Raw genomic sequence first — 18612 nt, forward strand, 5'->3', positions numbered from 1 at the left:
ACTCAAATTGAATGGAAAAATTAAAACCAATAAAACTTTTATAAAAGGATCAATGAAAAAAACTATAAATTAAAAGAATAAGAATCAAATTTAAAACATCAATACATGGTAAAAATTTGAACAAGTATAATTTTCCAACAAGTTTTTTAACAAAAAAATATCCCTAAATGTAAATCTAAAAACTTATGCACACATATAATTAAATAAATTAAGAATTGTTGTGTAAATAAATGAAAAAAAAATCATTAATGATAAATAAAATTAAAATTAAAAAAATTGAGAGATAAATGTAGATCAAGATATTTAATATCATAACACAGGTAATTTTTCTGATCATGTTTAATGAATTTGTTTATTCAATTTGTAATAGAAATTGACATGTACATAAGATTTATTGAATAAGATAAAAGAAAAAAAAATATTATGCAACGTTGCACATATTAAAAATATTATAAAAATAAATATTTTTTTACTTTTAAAAATAAATTTAATCTATGTAAAAAAATATAAAAAAAATTACAAATAAATCATATTAACCTCTTCAAAAATTAAACACATCCAATATAAATAAAAAATAATTGAAATTTAAAAAATTCTAAATACACAAAAAAAAAAAACACTAAGGAGAGGTATTAATTAAAATCTAAGCTTTAAAATTATTTTTTAAAAAGTATCAACTAAAAAAAAAATAGAATGAGGACAACGCAAATGTACCTTATAAGGCAGACCAAGTGCTTGGCCCATAAAAAAGAGCTACGCATAGGTCTTAATTTTTTTTAAGTTAATGGGGTGGATAAAATGTGATATGCCCTAATTATTTGAAAATAAAATTAATGACATGTTGTCTGGTTCTTAGATTCTGACCACTGTAATGACTAGAAAAATAGGGTTTTTTTATAGAAAAAAACTCATTTTTAACTAATTTTTTTTATCTAAAAAAATACTTTAGAAACCTTATTAAACCAATCTACGACATCTAAAAATGCAAAAAACCACCTCATAACCCATAATCAAACCGAAATAAAAAAAGCTTTCTGAGCTCATATATTTTTAGGCACTTTCAAGATAAAAAAAACCTAATCTGAACTTTTCTTATTATATAAAATCAGTTGAAATAAAAATTGATTGATTTAGTGGTCAGAATCGTCGCCAATAACAACTTGTTTTTTCTACGTCTGAATTTGATGAGCCCTTTTCTCTCCTAAAAAAAACTGAAAAACAAGGAAAATAAGGTTTGATACCAATATTGAATTTTCAAAATTAAAAAAACCGGACACTTAATAGCTAAAAAAAATGGAGGACTAGAATGATTTTTTAAAGCAAATTCCAAAGCCACTATCTATTTTACTTTTTTTTTCCATTGCGGTCTTCTATCTTTCAATTTAACACTCCCTAAAAAAAAAGCATTTGAATGCTAATTTAAACTGAAAAGGGCTTTATTGTTTTATTGTGTAAAATAAAAGTTTAAAAACCAATTTGTTTTTAAAAAAGACACTACTCATGTTCATAAATCATAATGTATTATGAGTGTGTGCATAATGTTCAACACTGTATAACACCCCCTTACATTTTAATATATTTGTTATATAAAGTCATTTATATTTTTGGTAAAAATAAGTACATTGATGCTTGAATATCAATTTCTCTCATATGTTTTTTTTTTATTGAATTTTCAAATAGGATCCATTAGATTTTTCACGGGCTGCAATCACGGGCCAACACGTATAGGCTTGATATTTGGGCATTGTTGTCAGGCTTAACTGATGACTTTATCTAAAAGATAAGTTTACCGTGTGGAATGAGAAACTTTTGAATACTTGAGCTGGTGAGTGTAAAAGAGATTAAATGCACGAGCGAATTCAGAGAAAATGCAAGAGAAAAGAGGAGTTGGGATGCGTAGATTGTGACCTTTTGTTTAATATTTTATGCGAATTTATCAATAAAATCATAAAACATTCCTGGGCACAAGTGACCATCACCTGAGAAGTGTACTTACAGTTATTTTTTATTTAAAAATATATTAAAATTTTTTTATGTTTTAAAAATTATTTTTAACATTAATATTAAAATAAAATAAAAAAATTAATTAAAAAAAAAACATACATCCGAGGAGCCAGAATTTTTGTCAGGATGCAAAGCACTTCTCAGCGTGACGCTGACAAAGAAAAAGAAAGGACAGTCGCCGCTTGGGCTGCCAGACCATACAAGAAGACTGCATGGCTGCTTTTTTTTTTTTTTTTAATAAATTGTGCACCATCGTCATCATAATTCCTTGTCGGTTAAAAAGGAGGGGGCAATGTAGTAGTTTTCCGCCTCTATTTTACTCCAGAAAACTCCATGCAAGGAAACCTAGTAATTTCTTGCGGACAAAAAATACATTTCTGTCTACTTGTGTGTCCGCCTGACGACAGTGACTTAGATGTTATTTTTTAAAATATGTTTTTAAAAAGTATACTAAAATATTTATTTATTTTTTGATATATAACAAATCAAAAAAAAAATTTAAAATTAATTTTTTAAAAATTTTCAGCATGATTATATTGTGATGTGAAATAAAATAAAATTAGAGTTTGTTGATTTTTAAAGTAATTTTTTATTTAAAAATATATTGAAATAATATATATTTTTATTTTTTAAAATTTATTTTGATATATAATTTAAAAAAATTAAAAAAATTAATTTAAAATATAATAAAAAATAAAAAAATATTTTTTTTAAAACGCTTTAAAAAAGAAAAATCAAAGATTCTCGTTCAAATAAACTGCAAGAATTGAGTTATAATAATCAACTCTCCATGCAAGTCTCCTTTCTTCCCGGGCCGGGTTCTGAACCAGTATTTTAACGTTATAGAAGAGAGCGGCACGCAGTCGTAGGTCTCCCTGTTGCTCGCCACACGCCTCTCCCAAATCATCATCATCATCATCATCAATCAAAATATTTGTTGCTAGCTTCCTTTCTCTCTGCAATCTAAACCTTATCGCTTGTACCTTTTTATGTGAAATCATCATGTATATAACAAGCTCAAGCTCGGCCTCGGCCTCAGCAATTCTTAGAGCTTCTAGGGCTAGGTTTTCTCCTTCAGTCTCTAGAACTTCCCTTCTCTCTCCTCCTAAATTTACTCCTCCTTCTTTGACCAATAATAATCAGCTCCGATCTCTTAGCTTCTCTTCCGCTGTTCGATCCCTCCGCTGCTCCTACCCTCGTTGGAGCCACGGTGTAGATTGGCGCTCTCCTGCTACTCTTCGCCACCAGATCAGAGCCGTCGCTCCTTTTGTCGAACGCTTCCAGCGAAAGATCGCTACTATGGGTACTCTTGATTCTCATTTCCTCAAATAATAATTTTGGATTGTTTCTCGGTTTCTATAATTTTTTTTAAGCTATTGGATTGCTTTGCTATTTAGAGGAAATCATTTGCCTTTTTAAGTGTTTGGGAAATGATTATTATTTTATTTTTAGGTAGAAACTTGATGTCATTTTCATGTCTGTTGTAATCGGGTGGTTGCTTTCTCAGTACTGAAGGGAGAGGGTCCTTTTCTTTAGAACCTGCTTTAATTATTAATGATCAAATAGTAACACTAATTGATTTCTTCAGCTCCTGAACATCCTTTCAAGGGAATTTTCACCAGCCTCCCCAAGCCAGGAGGCGGCGAGTTTGGAAAATTCTATAGTTTGCCTGCTCTTAATGATCCAAGGATCGGTAATCTCTACAACATTTTTGTGCCTCTTTTCATCTGGCTTGTCAAAATTACGTTAATTATTAAGATAACCATGACCATGCGTGACCTGTGTTTCTGGTGTCGATGGCAGATAAGCTGCCCTATTCTATCAGAATCCTTTTGGAATCTGCTATTCGTAATTGTGACAACTTCCAAGTTACAAAGGATGATGTTGAAAAAATCATTGATTGGGAAAACACATCTCCGAAACAAGTTGAAATTCCGTTCAAGCCTGCTCGTGTTCTTTTGCAGGTATGTCATAATCTTCAGAAGGTAGACACTGTTCTTACTGTGATACTACTTTGTGTTTTAATCTGTATCTTTTGTTTCAGGATTTTACTGGAGTACCAGCTGTTGTTGATCTTGCTTCTATGCGTGATGCCATGGGCCAACTCGGCGGTGATTCCAACAAGATCAATCCTTTGGTGTGTGTCTTCCTTTTCTTGCTATTTGCTTTGAGCAAGGTCACCATGACCTGTAATTATCAGTTTCTGTTTCAAAACCAGCAGTAAAACACTTTTTCTGGACAAGCCTAGTAAATTTTGCTGCCTATATCTTCTTTTGGAAAGCTGTCACTGCCCTTTTGCTGTTTTCTGTCTGAACTCTTCTTGTTCATTGTTCCTGATCAAATGTCTGAAACTACTTTGTTTGCAGGTTCCTGTTGATCTTGTAATTGATCATTCAGTTCAAGTTGACGTGGCAAGATCAGAAAATGCAGTGCAGGCAAACATGGAGCTTGAGTTTAAGAGGAACAAGGAGAGATTTGCTTTTCTTAAATGGGGGTCTACTGCTTTCCAAAATATGCTTGTGGTTCCTCCAGGTTCTGGTATTGTGCATCAGGTATAGTACGTAAGGATTGTGCATTGCATTTTCTGAGATTTGACATATTGGCATATAACTCTCACTTTCAGTAGCAAGCTGGTCAGGTTCCTGTTTGCATGTTCTTTACAGTTCATATAATTGCTTATTTCATTTGATAAATAAAAGATCATTAAGCATCCTATTTATCTATTATTGGTGTACTGTGGCTGTTGGGGTTTTGAATGAGTTTCCATGCTAACTTAAATTTCAGGTGAATCTTGAATATCTTGGACGTGTTGTTTTCAACACTGACGGTGTACTCTACCCTGATAGTGTGGTCGGAACTGATTCCCATACAACCATGATTGATGGTTTAGGAGTTGCTGGCTGGGGAGTTGGAGGTATTGAAGCAGAGGCTACAATGCTTGGCCAGGTAGTTAGTGCTGACTATATCATGGTTAAATAATATTTGTCCAATGTCAACATTAAAACTTTTTACGGGATAACTAGTATGTCATTTTTCAACCATGTTTTTATTATAGTAGAGTATGAATGCAAAAGCAAAGAATTTGCATTATGCTAGTGTAAATTCTGAACTTGTTTTGTTGTGGGATGTCTATAATTCTTAACTAGTATATATCAGCGTTATGTGGTTGAAGTTTACTCTCAAGTACAATTTTCTCCTATTATGTCAGTGCTACTAATTTAGCATTTTTAGGGATGCTTATTCTTTGTAGTTATGTAATGTTTCTTTTAATATTCAAGGTGTATTTGTTTTGCTTTTACAAAGTACATACAGGGTTGGTAATGGCATTGGTGCTTTGGGATGTTATTCATTTCCCACTATCTGATATAAGTGCAGAGGATCTTTGTGCTATGGTTTTGTTGCTAACATTACACTTCCTCAAATTGGCAGCCCATGAGCATGGTGTTGCCTGGTGTTGTTGGGTTCAAGTTAAATGGAAAGTTACGCAATGGTGTCACAGCTACTGACTTGGTTTTGACAGTGACTCAAATGCTGAGGAAGCATGGTGTTGTTGGAAAATTTGTTGAGTTTTACGGTAATTTGAGTTTCATGGACCTCAATTGACTTGACTTTCCATTGCTACTCTCCTATATTTTTGTTGGATGAGGTTTTCACATTGTCCATGTCTGCAGGTGATGGAATGGGTGAGCTATCATTAGCGGACAGAGCTACTATTGCTAACATGTCTCCCGAGTATGGTGCAACCATGGGGTTTTTCCCAGTGGATCATGTTACGTTACAATATCTCAAATTGACTGGAAGGAGTGACGAAACTGTAAGTCCCATTATTTTCTTCAATGCATAGTTTTTTTGCAATTTGAAATCTAAAAAGGATGCTAGTTGACTGGTCTCTTGTATTAGGTGGCGAGGATAGAAGCATATCTCCGTGCAAACAAAATGTTTGTTGACTATGATGAGGTAGGAGCCTTTTTCTCATTGTTCATCATTCTTCTGAGCGCTCGATATAATCTGCTATACTTTGTTATTCATATGAACTATGTAATTATTAACTTTTCCCATGCCAATTAATTCAGCCCCAAGCAGAAAGAGTGTACTCATCCTATCTACAACTTGACCTGGCGGATGTTGAACCCTGTGTTTCTGGACCAAAGAGGTGTGTGCTTTTTACTTGCATTAATGCCCACTCATCCACACTACCTCACACATTGATGCTGCGTAGCTCATTTTCAATGATCTCAATGCAAATGTAATATATTTCCTTCTGATTTATTGCTCATCAAAGCATTATTATTCCTTGCAGACCACATGATCGGGTTCCATTAAGAGAAATGAAGGCTGATTGGCATTCTTGTCTCAGTAACAAAGTTGGATTTAAGGTCAGTTATAAATCGTTTCATCCAGTGTGGGTAACTTGTATTCATAATTTTTGGTTCAATTAAACGATCTGGTTGTCTAAAATTTATTATTTAATAATTTGCTGTTTCCCGTTTAAGGACTTTTTAATGTGGTGGATTGAGTCAAGGAAGTTTATGCTATTTCATATCATATAGATTTTATGTAATCAGTATCTGGTTCTAATGATGGACTTTGTGTCCTCCATACAAATTGGCTGAGAAATAGGCAGCAGCTTTATGTTTTTCCCTGAACAGTCAATGTAGGTCACCATTCTTATTAATGTTGCTCAAATTTCATCTTGGCTAGATTTAAATGAAAGTTATTGATTACCTTTAGCTATTTCAAGTACACTGCTACAATGAAATTTCTGTATCACCTCCATAACATCTACCAGTAATAGCACCGCCTTTTACTGGCCATTGTTTTCATCAGTAACAGTTCTGTTCCATCTTCCATCAGCTGTTGATTACACTGGCCATAACGAGTGCTCTAACTTCTGTTGTTGTTGCTCCTTCAACCTTAAGGAATATTAAGCCTCTACCAATCAGTCTACCCAAACAATTGCTGTTAGATCTCAGCCCTGCCTCCACCATAGGTTCTATGATGTCCACCCCACCTCCCTTCCCCCAACTTGTTTATGTGTGTGGACAAAAGGGTAGTGTATTGGGGATGTGGGTGAATTACCACCATTTACATTTTGTGTAAGAAATGATAATTTGCATTAGATAATGAACCTAATGTATCCAATCTTAATACGATTGAGGGGATTCTGACCTATCTTGGAAGCTTCTTTTTTCTTTTTGGTTGGGATGATAGCCACATTTCTGTACTTCATCTGTTTATTGCTTTTCTACAAATTATCTTCCTAATTTGATATGAACACAGGGCTTTGCTGTGCCAAAAGAGGCACAGGACAAAGTGGCAAAGTTCTCATTCCATGGACAGCCAGCAGAGCTGAAGCATGGTAGTGTTGTGATTGCTGCAATCACAAGCTGTACCAATACATCAAATCCCAGTGTCATGCTAGGTGCTGCTCTTGTTGCTAAGAAGGCCTGTGAACTTGGTTTAAAGGTTAGGCATGCATAAAGTTGGTGTACTTCTTAAATCTGTACCCCTCCCGCCATAACCATCCAATCCCCCCTCCCCCATCTCATCTATCTGGCACAAGTATTTTTATTCCTAAGAATGTGAAAGCTACTGTAGTGTTGAATTATTCGGTAACAATCACCTCTCAATTATTCACCAGGTCAAACCATGGATAAAAACAAGTCTTGCCCCAGGCTCTGGTGTTGTTACAAAATATTTACAGAAAAGGTATTTCCTGTTATTTACTGAATAGTTTGATTTGTTTTACAATAATCTAATGTAACTTCCTTTTGATTTTTCCATACCTGAGGAAAAGATCAGCTAATAATGGTTTTATTTATTTTATTTCTTTTGTATTTTGTAGCGGGCTGCAAAAGTATTTTAATGAGCAGGGTTTCCATATTGTTGGATATGGCTGCACAACATGTATTGGAAATTCTGGGGATTTGGATGAATCTGTTGCTTCTGCTATTTCAGAAAATGGTAAGTTTGAGATTATATTCAAACTGTGATATAGATAATGGATGATGAGTCATACTCGAGCGCATTTGGGTATTAAATCATCAGTTCTCTGACAGCTTCTGTATCCTTTCATTTCTGATTACTTCCTTGCTTTTTCTATACAGACATTCTTGCAGCTGCTGTGCTTTCTGGTAACCGGAATTTTGAGGGCCGTGTTCACCCCTTGACAAGAGCCAACTATCTTGCTTCACCTCCTTTAGTGGTAGCATATGCCCTTGCTGGCACGGTATGTTTATCTCTTAGAGTGTGCTTGTTATGTAGTCAAAGGAGTGCATGTAAACCTTATTTCAGAGAGTTCATGGAGAGAGGAACGGAAGTTGATAGTTAAAGGGGATTAAGTTTTGACCTTGGTAGGAGTTGGCTAAAATGTTTCGAGTAGCAGAGGTCTTTTTCAATGTTTTTTCTCCCTTCCTCAAATTTATACCATGCATCACTTACATTTAGTGTTGTGCCCCCACTGACATTTTTAAATATTGCTCAAGGTTTATTTTTGTCCTCTCCGAGGTCCACTAGTAGACTTTTAACTTCCACCAAACACTCTTTAACCTTCCACGCCTTTATACTCTTTACACCCTTACCAATTTACCCTTAAACGTTTCACCCTAGTTCTTTGCACGCCATGTGAAATTCAGTTTAGCTGCCCCAAGTTCCCAACTTTTGTCTCTGTGATGCTATTGAATAAGGATTGTTAAGCACATTTTTGTTTTGAAAATGAGTGTGGGATAGTGAAGGGCTTTTTCTGCCCATATCCTAATTTACATAACACCATAATTTTATGTTGAACATTTTGCATTATGTTTGCTTTATGAGTATCCAGGTTATTTGCAGTGGTTCCATTGGAAATTTCATTCTTATTGTTGCTGCTCTTCATCAATAAGGTGACATGAAAATGTTTTCCAGGTTGACATTGACTTTGACAAGGAGCCAATTGGAACGGGGAAGGACGGTAAGAGTGTCTATTTTAAAGATATCTGGCCAACAACAGAGGAAGTTGCAGAGGTAGATATTGTCAATTTTTGGATATTATAACACAGTTTTTTAATATGAAGTATAACTGCTGGTATGGAGTGAAATTTACTTGGGATGCATACTGTTCAGGTCGTTCAATCCAGTGTGTTGCCTGATATGTTCAAAAGTACATACGAGGCTATCACAAAGGGCAATCCCATGTGGAATGAACTAACTGTACCAGCTGCAACTTCCTATGCATGGGACCCGAACTCAACCTATATTCATGAGCCTCCATACTTCAAGAACATGACCCTGAATCCTCCTGGAGCCCATGGGGTGAAAGATGCATACTGTTTGCTTAACTTTGGTGATAGTATCACGACAGATCACATTTCCCCAGCAGGAAGCATCCACAGAGACAGTCCTGCTGCAAAATTCCTCCTTGAGCGCGGGGTGGATCCCAAAGACTTCAACTCTTATGGAAGTCGTCGCGGAAACGATGAAGTGATGGCTAGGGGAACCTTTGCCAATATTCGCCTTGTTAACAAACTTCTGAATGGGGAAGTGGGACCCAAGACTGTCCATATTCCTACAGGCGAGAAACTCTATGTGTTTGATGCAGCAATGGTAAGTCTCTTGGTATTAGATGTTACACAATTTCCCATCCCGACTTATTCCCCCTAAATTCTAGACCTCCATTGTCAGTATCATTCGTTTGTAGTCTACTTTATGCCAACAAAAGCAATAATTGGGGAGCTCTAGATGGACTGCAGATGCCTTTTGTATAAAAGTGCCCTATGAATTTTCTGATAGTTTAAGTGTATTTGCTTTGTTGTTTTATACACCAAAGCATTTTTTAATTGTCAAAGACATGATATTAGTTCCGTGATCTGAAGTGGTTTCCTGTAATTATCTGTGCCAAAATATCCTTTTCTGCAAAATCCCATGTTTTGAACTTAGATTTATGATTTCTAATCTTCAATGTGATCAATCTACTGTTTCAGAGGTACAAGAGTGCTGGATATGACACCATTGTTTTGGCTGGAGCTGAGTATGGAAGTGGAAGCTCCAGAGATTGGGCTGCCAAGGGTCCCATGTTATTGGTGAGTCTTTACATTCATCATTTCAGCTTGAATAGGTTGCTACCCATCCAACTCTGTTTTAAATATCAACTGTGATCATCGACTGTGGATGGACCCTTGCACAAACTTTCTTATGGGCTTCATCTTTTGTAGGGAGTTAAAGCAGTGATTGCCAAGAGTTTTGAGAGAATTCATCGCAGTAATTTAGTGGGAATGGGAATTATTCCACTCTGTTTCAAAGATGGCCAGGATGCAGACACACTAGGATTGACTGGCCATGAGCGCTATTCTATTGACCTTCCAAGTAACATCGGTGAGATAAGACCTGGCCAAGATGTGACTGTCACAACTGACAATGGGAAATCCTTCATATGCACAGTTCGCTTCGACACTGAGGTGATTCACTCTTTCTTAAGCTCTATATTATTTGAAATTCATGTTTGATTATGGTGAAACATGGGGATTGCTCAAGTTTTTCATGGAAATTGAGGAAGTGATTTAGGAAATATATTCGTTCACTTTATTCAAGGTTTATGAACATGGACAAAATATCAAAAATATCAATAGTACATTTGCTCATGCATGGTATTGGCAATCCACTGAAACGTTGCGGATCATGGAAATATTTGCCACTCTAGGAATATCAAAACATAACTATTTGACCCTACCAAACTTTATCATAATCTTTTATACTAAAGCACCCGACTCTGAATAAAATCTCATCATCAAACTGGAGAGTTTTGGCCTTATTTACCTCGGCCTGTGTTTACGCATTGAACTGTAGAAGGGCTTGGATCTGATAAAAGTCTTGCATGAAACAGATGGTAGGCTAAAATTGACCTTGGGGTCAGATTATACATGTGGCTGATGCATTTAGATAGCTGCTGCTTAGTAAAAGATTTTTTTTAAGTGCCACTTGGATGCTATTTTATATCTACACGAGTAGGATTGAGTTGCCTTCTGCTGTCCTTTTTTGAGTGTGCATTATTGTGATGCTTATCATTAAAAGTTACATGGAAGTGGACACGCGGGCCCTTTTTGCAATTGTTGAATGCCTGTGCTTTTCTATTTTCCATCTAGACCCTTTATTTTTTTCTTCTTAGTTCTTTGTTAGCGTTTCATCTGCTCATACATGAAAGCTGATTCCGTTGATTAAAACTGCAGGTGGAGTTGGCTTATTTCAATCACGGAGGCATTCTTCCATACGCTATTAGGAATTTGATGAAGCAGTGATTACTCCATCACTGCCTGAGGCCTTCCTCTCTCCCTCCGAGAACTTTCAATTGCATAATGTGAGAGAGAGAATAAAAATCTTAATAATAGGAAATGGGACAGGCATTTGTTTTGTCACTTTAATGCCTGACATGAATTGTCGGCCAAAGGATTACTTCTAGCAATTTGATTCTTTTGTGTTGCTGATTGCTTGAAACCACCCCGGTGAATTTCATGGTTATCAGAACATCCTTTGAGAAAAAAAAAAAAAATTGCTTCTGTCAATTTGCGCAGCGGATGCTATAAGAGTTACAGTAGCATTTACTGTAATAAAAAAAATGTACATCATTATAAAAAATTATTGTCCTCTTAAGGGGAAGATGTTCTTTTTGTCGCGTTGACTCCTGCAAGCATAAAATAGAAGAATGAAGGTGAATTCATGCAAAGGGAAACCTAGCAAATTTGGTGCAGGATAACATCGTAATCTTTGTTGCTTGAACATTAGTTTAATTTTGTTAACTTGTTTGGAAACAAATATGTGGAATTGATAGTATTTCTATTATAATTTTTATATTTGTAATAAAATACTAAATATGTAATTGAATTAAATTATTCTGTTCAAAAAATATCTGGGAAAATAATTTGATTTCACAATATTGATTATTTTGCTCTTGGTTGTAGAGTCCACGCATATGCAAGATGAAGGATTTCCATGGAACCCACAACTGCCAGGCTTCATCTTATTTGGTTCTCCCATGAAACCAATTTGATGAGTTCAAACCCTAGAGGCAAATTCTTCCCAAATGTTTTTTTTTTTTTTTTTTACGTCGGCTCATGGACAATTTTTACAGTTTTTAGCATTTTGGATGAATTGTTCGTTTGAGCCTAAAATATCTCTTCCAACACAAATAATATTCCATTGTTAAAGAATTATTTTAATTTAAAAATTTAAATTATTAGATGACATCTTAAAATATAATTTATATTATTATATAAAATATCTTTTTAAGTAATAATTTTTTGAATTTAAAACTTGTATAAATTTATACTATTTTTTTATGTTTATTTTATATTTAATTTTATTAGTTAGAATAAACTATCACTATTTAGTTAATAAAATTTTAATAAAAAATTCAAACTGTTACATAAAGTTAAGTGAGCTGTAAGAGCCATAAGCATAAAGTGAGACTTATAGCATCTACAAAACTACAAGGATGAAGAACATTTTTTATGTATTTAAAATGCTCTAAAAGCAAATGTGATATGAGAAAGTATTTGTTACTGTGATTATAATTTTAAAAAATTATTTTATAAAAAGTATTTTTGGTTGATGGTAGTTTGATATTTATATATGTTTGGTTAAAACTGTAATTGAAATTAAAATTAAATAAAAAGTATTTTAATGTGTTTAGTTAAGAATGTTTTTTAAATTGAGATTATAAAATAATATATATATATATATATATATTAATATTAATGATTTTTAATTTAAATATTATAAATTTAACTATTACTATTATATTATGAAATAAATAATAATTATATTATTAAAAATAAAATTAAAATTACGATTAAATTTGAAAACGTAATAGTTTTGCCAATCCCACAAATTGTAAGTAATTTGTATTTGCAACTGGAAATAGGCTAAGCCATCTGTAGTGTACTCCTTGAAAACAAAAACAAGAAGACACGTAAATATTTTTAGGAGAAACAATTCTTCACCAGCTTGAAAGGTTCTAGGAATTGCTTCTGACTAAACTAAAATGCATAAAACCAAAGAAAAAAAAATGCATAGATACCTTTGACCAGCTAATATCTGGGGCATATTTAATTCCCATTGTTGTTGGTAGAAAAAAACATCACCTTCGTCACAAACAATAAAATCTGGTGCAGCCATTGGAGAAGAAGATGATGAAAATGGCGCCACCTCTCTCTTGTTGGCTAAAGCTTCTTTTGAATGGAGATTTGGGAAGAGAGCTTTGAGCGATGCTAATGTCTCGTCACCTCCATATACTTCACCTGAAGCCACGTATAATTGAACGTCACTTTCGAAACCCAGAGCTCTCAGCATAACACCAACTTCCTCTGGTGTGAGAGCATCTTACTTTCTTGCCTGTGTTCTTTGTCGGGGTTGCTGGTCTGCAATATTTCACATCAAAATAAATAAATCAACCATGCTTCGTAAACTGTTTGGGATACATAATGTGTTCTGAGAAACTACGAGAGGGCCGCACGAGCAAACTTTTTCACCTCTGGATCTCGTCAAGTTCCATCCTGACTTGCCGTTGTGATGCGAATCACAGATTTCTTCAATCGGCGGGGGTTAGAAAAAACACAAGGAACGAGACAGTGAGTTTTTTTTGGGTTAAAAATATGGTTTTCGTTGTTAAGTGTATTTTTAGATTGTTTTTTTTTTTTAATTTACTTTTAATATTAAATTTGATGTTTTATTGAGTTATCTCAATCTCATAATTAAAATTTAATATGTTAACTCAAATTAACTTGTGTTTGTCTTTCTCCTTTTTGATTAATTTTTTTTTAAATTTTATTCTTTAACATCATGTTTATTGAAAATTGAGCTTTAATATATACTTTTTTAATTTATTTTTTTATGATATTATCATAGTTTTATGATCCAGATTGTAAATTTTATATATTAATTTGAGTTGATCTGGATCAATCTAATATATTATTATTTTAATATTTTTTTTATAAAAAATATCATCTTAATATTTTTTAATCAAACTAGTTTTTTATTTGGATTGTCAAAGTATCTTTGGAACTTGCCGAATTGATTCCTGATATCTAAAAAACAAGATAAAAAAAGAAGAAAATAAAATAAAAAATGACTTGAAAATAATAATTGGAATAAACAGACGGTGAAAACAGAAGACCTTAAGTTGCAATAAAAAAAACACTATAAATAAACGGTCGAATCCATAGCGCAGTTGGACCTTAAAACAGCATTCTATTGTTTTTTAAATTGTCAATTATCATCAATCATATGCAAGCTGGCCACTGTGCTCCGATCAATTTCATTTAACACTTCAAGTGTTTTTTAATAAAAAAATAATTATAAATTCAAAATATAATTTTATTGTACCACATTTTTTTAAAAAATTGATAAAATTACATATTAGATGATATTTTTTTAAAGTATTAAGTATTACATCGATCTAAGTTAATTTATTAAATCTATAATTCAGATAATGAAATTATCATAATTTTATAAAAAATAAATTAAAATAAATTATAAAAATTATTTTTTAATTAACTTAAATTTTAAAAGACAAAAAAAAAAACATGATATCCTATAAATTACTTCTTGACCCTATTAAAAAAAAATATATATAATTAGAAGAGATAAATCTTAGGTGAAGATATTTTTATCATTTTCAGCGATCATAATTTTCATCATTCTTTGTTTTTAGGAAATTAGATGGAAAATCGGAAAATGAAGGGTTAAATGGAAATAGAAAAGAAAATGGTTGTCTGTATGGCAAGCGAGATCCAGAAATCGAATAACATACAGAACTAGGAATGGATTGGAGTTTTCAGAACACTGAAAAGTTTGGAACAGTACCGTAGGCATTCCAATTCCACCATAGGTGCGATTACAGGTAGAGTTCTGCAGCTGATGATTGATACTGTAATGGTAATTGACGCTTTACACTTGAGAATTGAAATATCTAATTATATTTATATGAACAATCTCTTGCAGAGCATGACCATCCCGTCAAAACTTATCATCATTTGCACCAGATTCTCAAAACAAGAAAGTACAAGATTCATGGTGATCATCAATATTGCCTCACCTTACCAAAATCATGATGTTCTTGCTAGGAGAAAGAGACTTAATGACAGGTTATATGTATCTATATTCGTTAATGTTCCTCTGGAATGCTACCCAAAAGCGGCTTCCAACTACCACACATGATACCTCCATCAGTACTGGTGCCACCTTCATCAGGCCTGCTCCTCTCTCTCAACCTCAGAGCACTTACCAATTGCTCCACAGAAGAGTAGTTTATGTTCTTCCTAAAATTCAAGATTTGCTTTAACTCTTCTCTTGTAACCACCACTCTAATCCTCACAGCACCACCACCTTTAGATGCCGTTTCACCACCCGGATCGCCATCTTTATCAACATTAACCTCTTCATTTAATCTGAACCCCACCATCTTCGCCTTGCCACCTCGCTCTATCTTGGAAGACGGCACGAACGGTCTTGTAGTCTTTTCGATCATTTGATCTGCTTTGTGACTTCGTTGCTCAAACATGGCATTTTGTGATACAATCTTGCTGCTCGCCAAGCAGTTTCCCATGCTTATGAAACCAGAAAGAGTAGAGAAAAAGGAGGAGGCCAGGGAGAAAGAGTTAAAAGAGTAGCGAAAGCATAAATCAGTAGAGAGAAAGAGAGGAGGGGAAGCACATGAATAAATAGAAAGAAAGAAATTGGTATATTTTTTCTCTGCTACAGACAAAACATCACTAAATATGAATATAATGCCTTTGATACCGTTTTAATTTCTTACTCTTGTATTTATTATTTTAACTTCCAAAGATTCAGTTCAGTTTTTTAATTAATTTGTTTTTTTTTAATTTCAACCTATTATCTGTTTGTTTTTTTAATTTCAACCTATTTGTTTTTGGAAAAAAAAACCAGGTTTTTTAATTTTGATGTTTTACTATATATATATATATATATATATATATTAAAAGATGTTAAAACTACAAAAACAAACAAGTACTATATTTCATGTTTATACACATGAAATAAAATATATACTGTTCTATGTCAGGTATATGATATATCAGCGTATCTTTACATCTAAATTTTTGACAAAATAATAATATAAATTTATACATTATTTTAGATATAACAATCTATTGGCTTTTGAAATTTATATATACCATTTGGAGTTCCTCTTTGTGCTGCAGGCCGGACAAGACTTCTCTCAATATAAAAATAAATCTTACGGGCCAATAATGTTTTTAAAGTACTAATTTTTTTTAATAACCTGGTTAATTTAATAATATTATAAAAAATATAACTACAAATAAATTAATCAGACAAATAAATTGAGTTAACTTGTAAAACACATTAAAGTAATTCTATAAAAGAATATAATAAATCAAATAAAATAAAATTTAATTGAATCAACTTGAGTCAATTTGTAAAACACGTGAGATTAAAATAACTTTATTTTTTTTTTGATTTTTTATTTTTGTCCTGGATTCTTTAATAATAATTTTATTTCCTTTTAATTTAGTTCTTTAATTTTAATTTGTGATATATTATGCTTTTTAATTTAGTCTCTATGTTTTTTATTTTTGATTTTTTTTACTTGATTACTCTTCTATGAAAGTTGATATTTACATTTAGTGTTATTGTTTTCAATTTTATCCTTGATTTCTATAACTTAGATTAACTTGACCTTCTATAAAAGTTGATTTTTATAATTTCACACTTCAATACAAGTTTATTTTGTGTTATTATTTTCAATTTTATTCTTGATTTTTATTTTTTTTAGAGTTTTTCTTTCTTCAATTTAACCTTTTAAATGAAATTTTTTATCCTTTTTTTTATTTTTTTTTGTAATTTACCTTTTTGAATAAGTGTAATTCCTTTTCGATCTAATCTTTTAATTTTAATTTTTTACGTATTTTTATTTGATCTTTATTATTTGGATTTCTTATTTTTTCTCTTAATTTTTTTATAAATTTTTTATTTGTTTTTAATTTAACCATTCAATCCAGGTTCATGACGTGTTAATTTTTTTTCAAGTTTTTTCTTATTTTTTTATTCATTTCTTTTTGTTTGAGTTATTTTTTTTTCCATTAAACCCTTTAATAAAAGAAATTTAGTTGCTCTCTATTTTATTTTTTATTTTGATTTCAACCTTATTTTTTTAATTATAATTTCTTATTTTAAATTATTTTTTCTAGTTAACCCCAATAAACTTATTAATCCAGCCGGTGTTATAACTCAAATTATTAATATCTCTTAATTTTTTTTTATAAAAATGCATCACTTAAGCATTTTGTTTTTAAAAACATGAACAGTTTGCCATTACATTTTTATAGGAAAAATATATACCCGCAACATAGCAACACACCACGTGTCAATGCCTAGTTTAAGCACTACGAGTCAACCATCTCTTGCTTGTAATTAATTAATGTTTAGTCTTGATCTAATATTGTTTAACGAGATTCTTTTTATCCATCCATAGCATTTTTAATTTTTTAGCTTTGCTAACTGACAAGGTTTCTGCATGCGTGAGATTAGACTCTACTGATAATGACCCAATTAACCAAATTACCGGCCATTAGACCTCATGCTCATGGCTTCTTGTTCATCATTCGAAGATTACTTACTTGCGCTCAACTTAAGGGGCTGTCGCTACTTTGATTTTGAGAAATATTTTTCACGCTGACTGCTAGTCTTGGAGCAAATTAGTGAAGCATCCCTTGCATTTTTTGCATTCTCTGATATTGTCCTTAAGCTTTTAAAATTAATCAATTGGATTTCAAGTTAATTTTTGTACTTTCTTAGTTTTTCAAGTTTTTCCTTTTTAGGTTTTCTTTTTTCAGGGTTTTTCAAAGAACTTGTCTGAAGAAGCCCACAAAACTCTAATCATTAAGTGATTTGATTCATCAATTATATGACACTACTGGTTTGAAAAAAAAAGGCAAGCATACATACATCATAACCAATAATTATTCAAGTTTATGCGTATTAATTTAGTTATGGCCACAACCCACATTATATATATATATATATATATATATATATATATATATAGACACACACACACACACGTACCTAACGATATCCAATTGTAGTACTGATTGAACCTAATGCTTGTATCGTGAACAGTACCATCATATATATATATATATATATATATATATATATATGATTCTAATCATATATATATATATATGATTAGAATCTTCACCAACTCAGAAATCTTAAATTAACAAAATAAACAACAACTAATGACCAAAGTTTCAGAGATTTATCCGGGGTTGAACATTTAACCATCGAATGATAGCTAGGTATCAAAATGAGAGATGAACGTAACGGTAAAGCATTAATATTCCAGTGGTGGGTTCATTGCATCATTGGTGAGATGTCCAACTTTTAGGGCAGAAATTTGAAACTTCTCTGCGAGTGCAAGATAATGTTATGCCACATTATTACTTCAAGGACCGTTGAAATATATACAAGGCCCTAACGCGTTTGAACAGTTAGACGTTAGAGCTAGACATCTTCTTTCACATGGGGTTAGGTGATCAGTTCCATAGTTTATTACCAACTATGGAGACATTATGCCTTCTGTTGCATGTGGAAGAT

General features: G+C 32.5%; 2 protein-coding genes across 2 annotated transcripts; one reads left to right on the forward strand and one right to left on the reverse strand.

The window, feature by feature from the left end:
* Nucleotides 1-2769: 2769 nt before the first annotated feature.
* LOC133682502 (aconitate hydratase, cytoplasmic) lies at nucleotides 2770-11642 on the forward strand. Its single transcript, XM_062105858.1, has 20 exons — nucleotides 2770-3307; nucleotides 3593-3697; nucleotides 3808-3968; nucleotides 4049-4141; nucleotides 4371-4556; nucleotides 4789-4950; nucleotides 5434-5578; nucleotides 5676-5818; nucleotides 5905-5961; nucleotides 6078-6157; nucleotides 6305-6380; nucleotides 7285-7470; nucleotides 7646-7713; nucleotides 7850-7968; nucleotides 8112-8233; nucleotides 8908-9006; nucleotides 9106-9585; nucleotides 9963-10061; nucleotides 10194-10436; nucleotides 11205-11642. Exons 1-20 carry the CDS (start codon nucleotides 3007-3009, stop codon nucleotides 11271-11273), a joined length of 2994 nt encoding a protein of 997 aa, XP_061961842.1. The 5' UTR covers nucleotides 2770-3006; the 3' UTR covers nucleotides 11274-11642.
* A 3083-nt stretch (nucleotides 11643-14725) lies between these two features.
* Nucleotides 14726-15718, reverse strand: LOC133683156 (uncharacterized). Its single transcript, XM_062106685.1, has one exon. The coding sequence runs from the start codon at nucleotides 15575-15577 to the stop codon at nucleotides 15137-15139; it is 441 nt and encodes a 146-aa protein (XP_061962669.1). The 5' UTR covers nucleotides 15578-15718; the 3' UTR covers nucleotides 14726-15136.
* Between the last annotated feature and the right edge of the window lie 2894 nt (nucleotides 15719-18612).

This window comes from Populus nigra, chromosome 2, assembly GCF_951802175.1.
Source record: "Populus nigra chromosome 2, ddPopNigr1.1, whole genome shotgun sequence".
Taxonomy (NCBI): domain Eukaryota; kingdom Viridiplantae; phylum Streptophyta; class Magnoliopsida; order Malpighiales; family Salicaceae; genus Populus; species Populus nigra.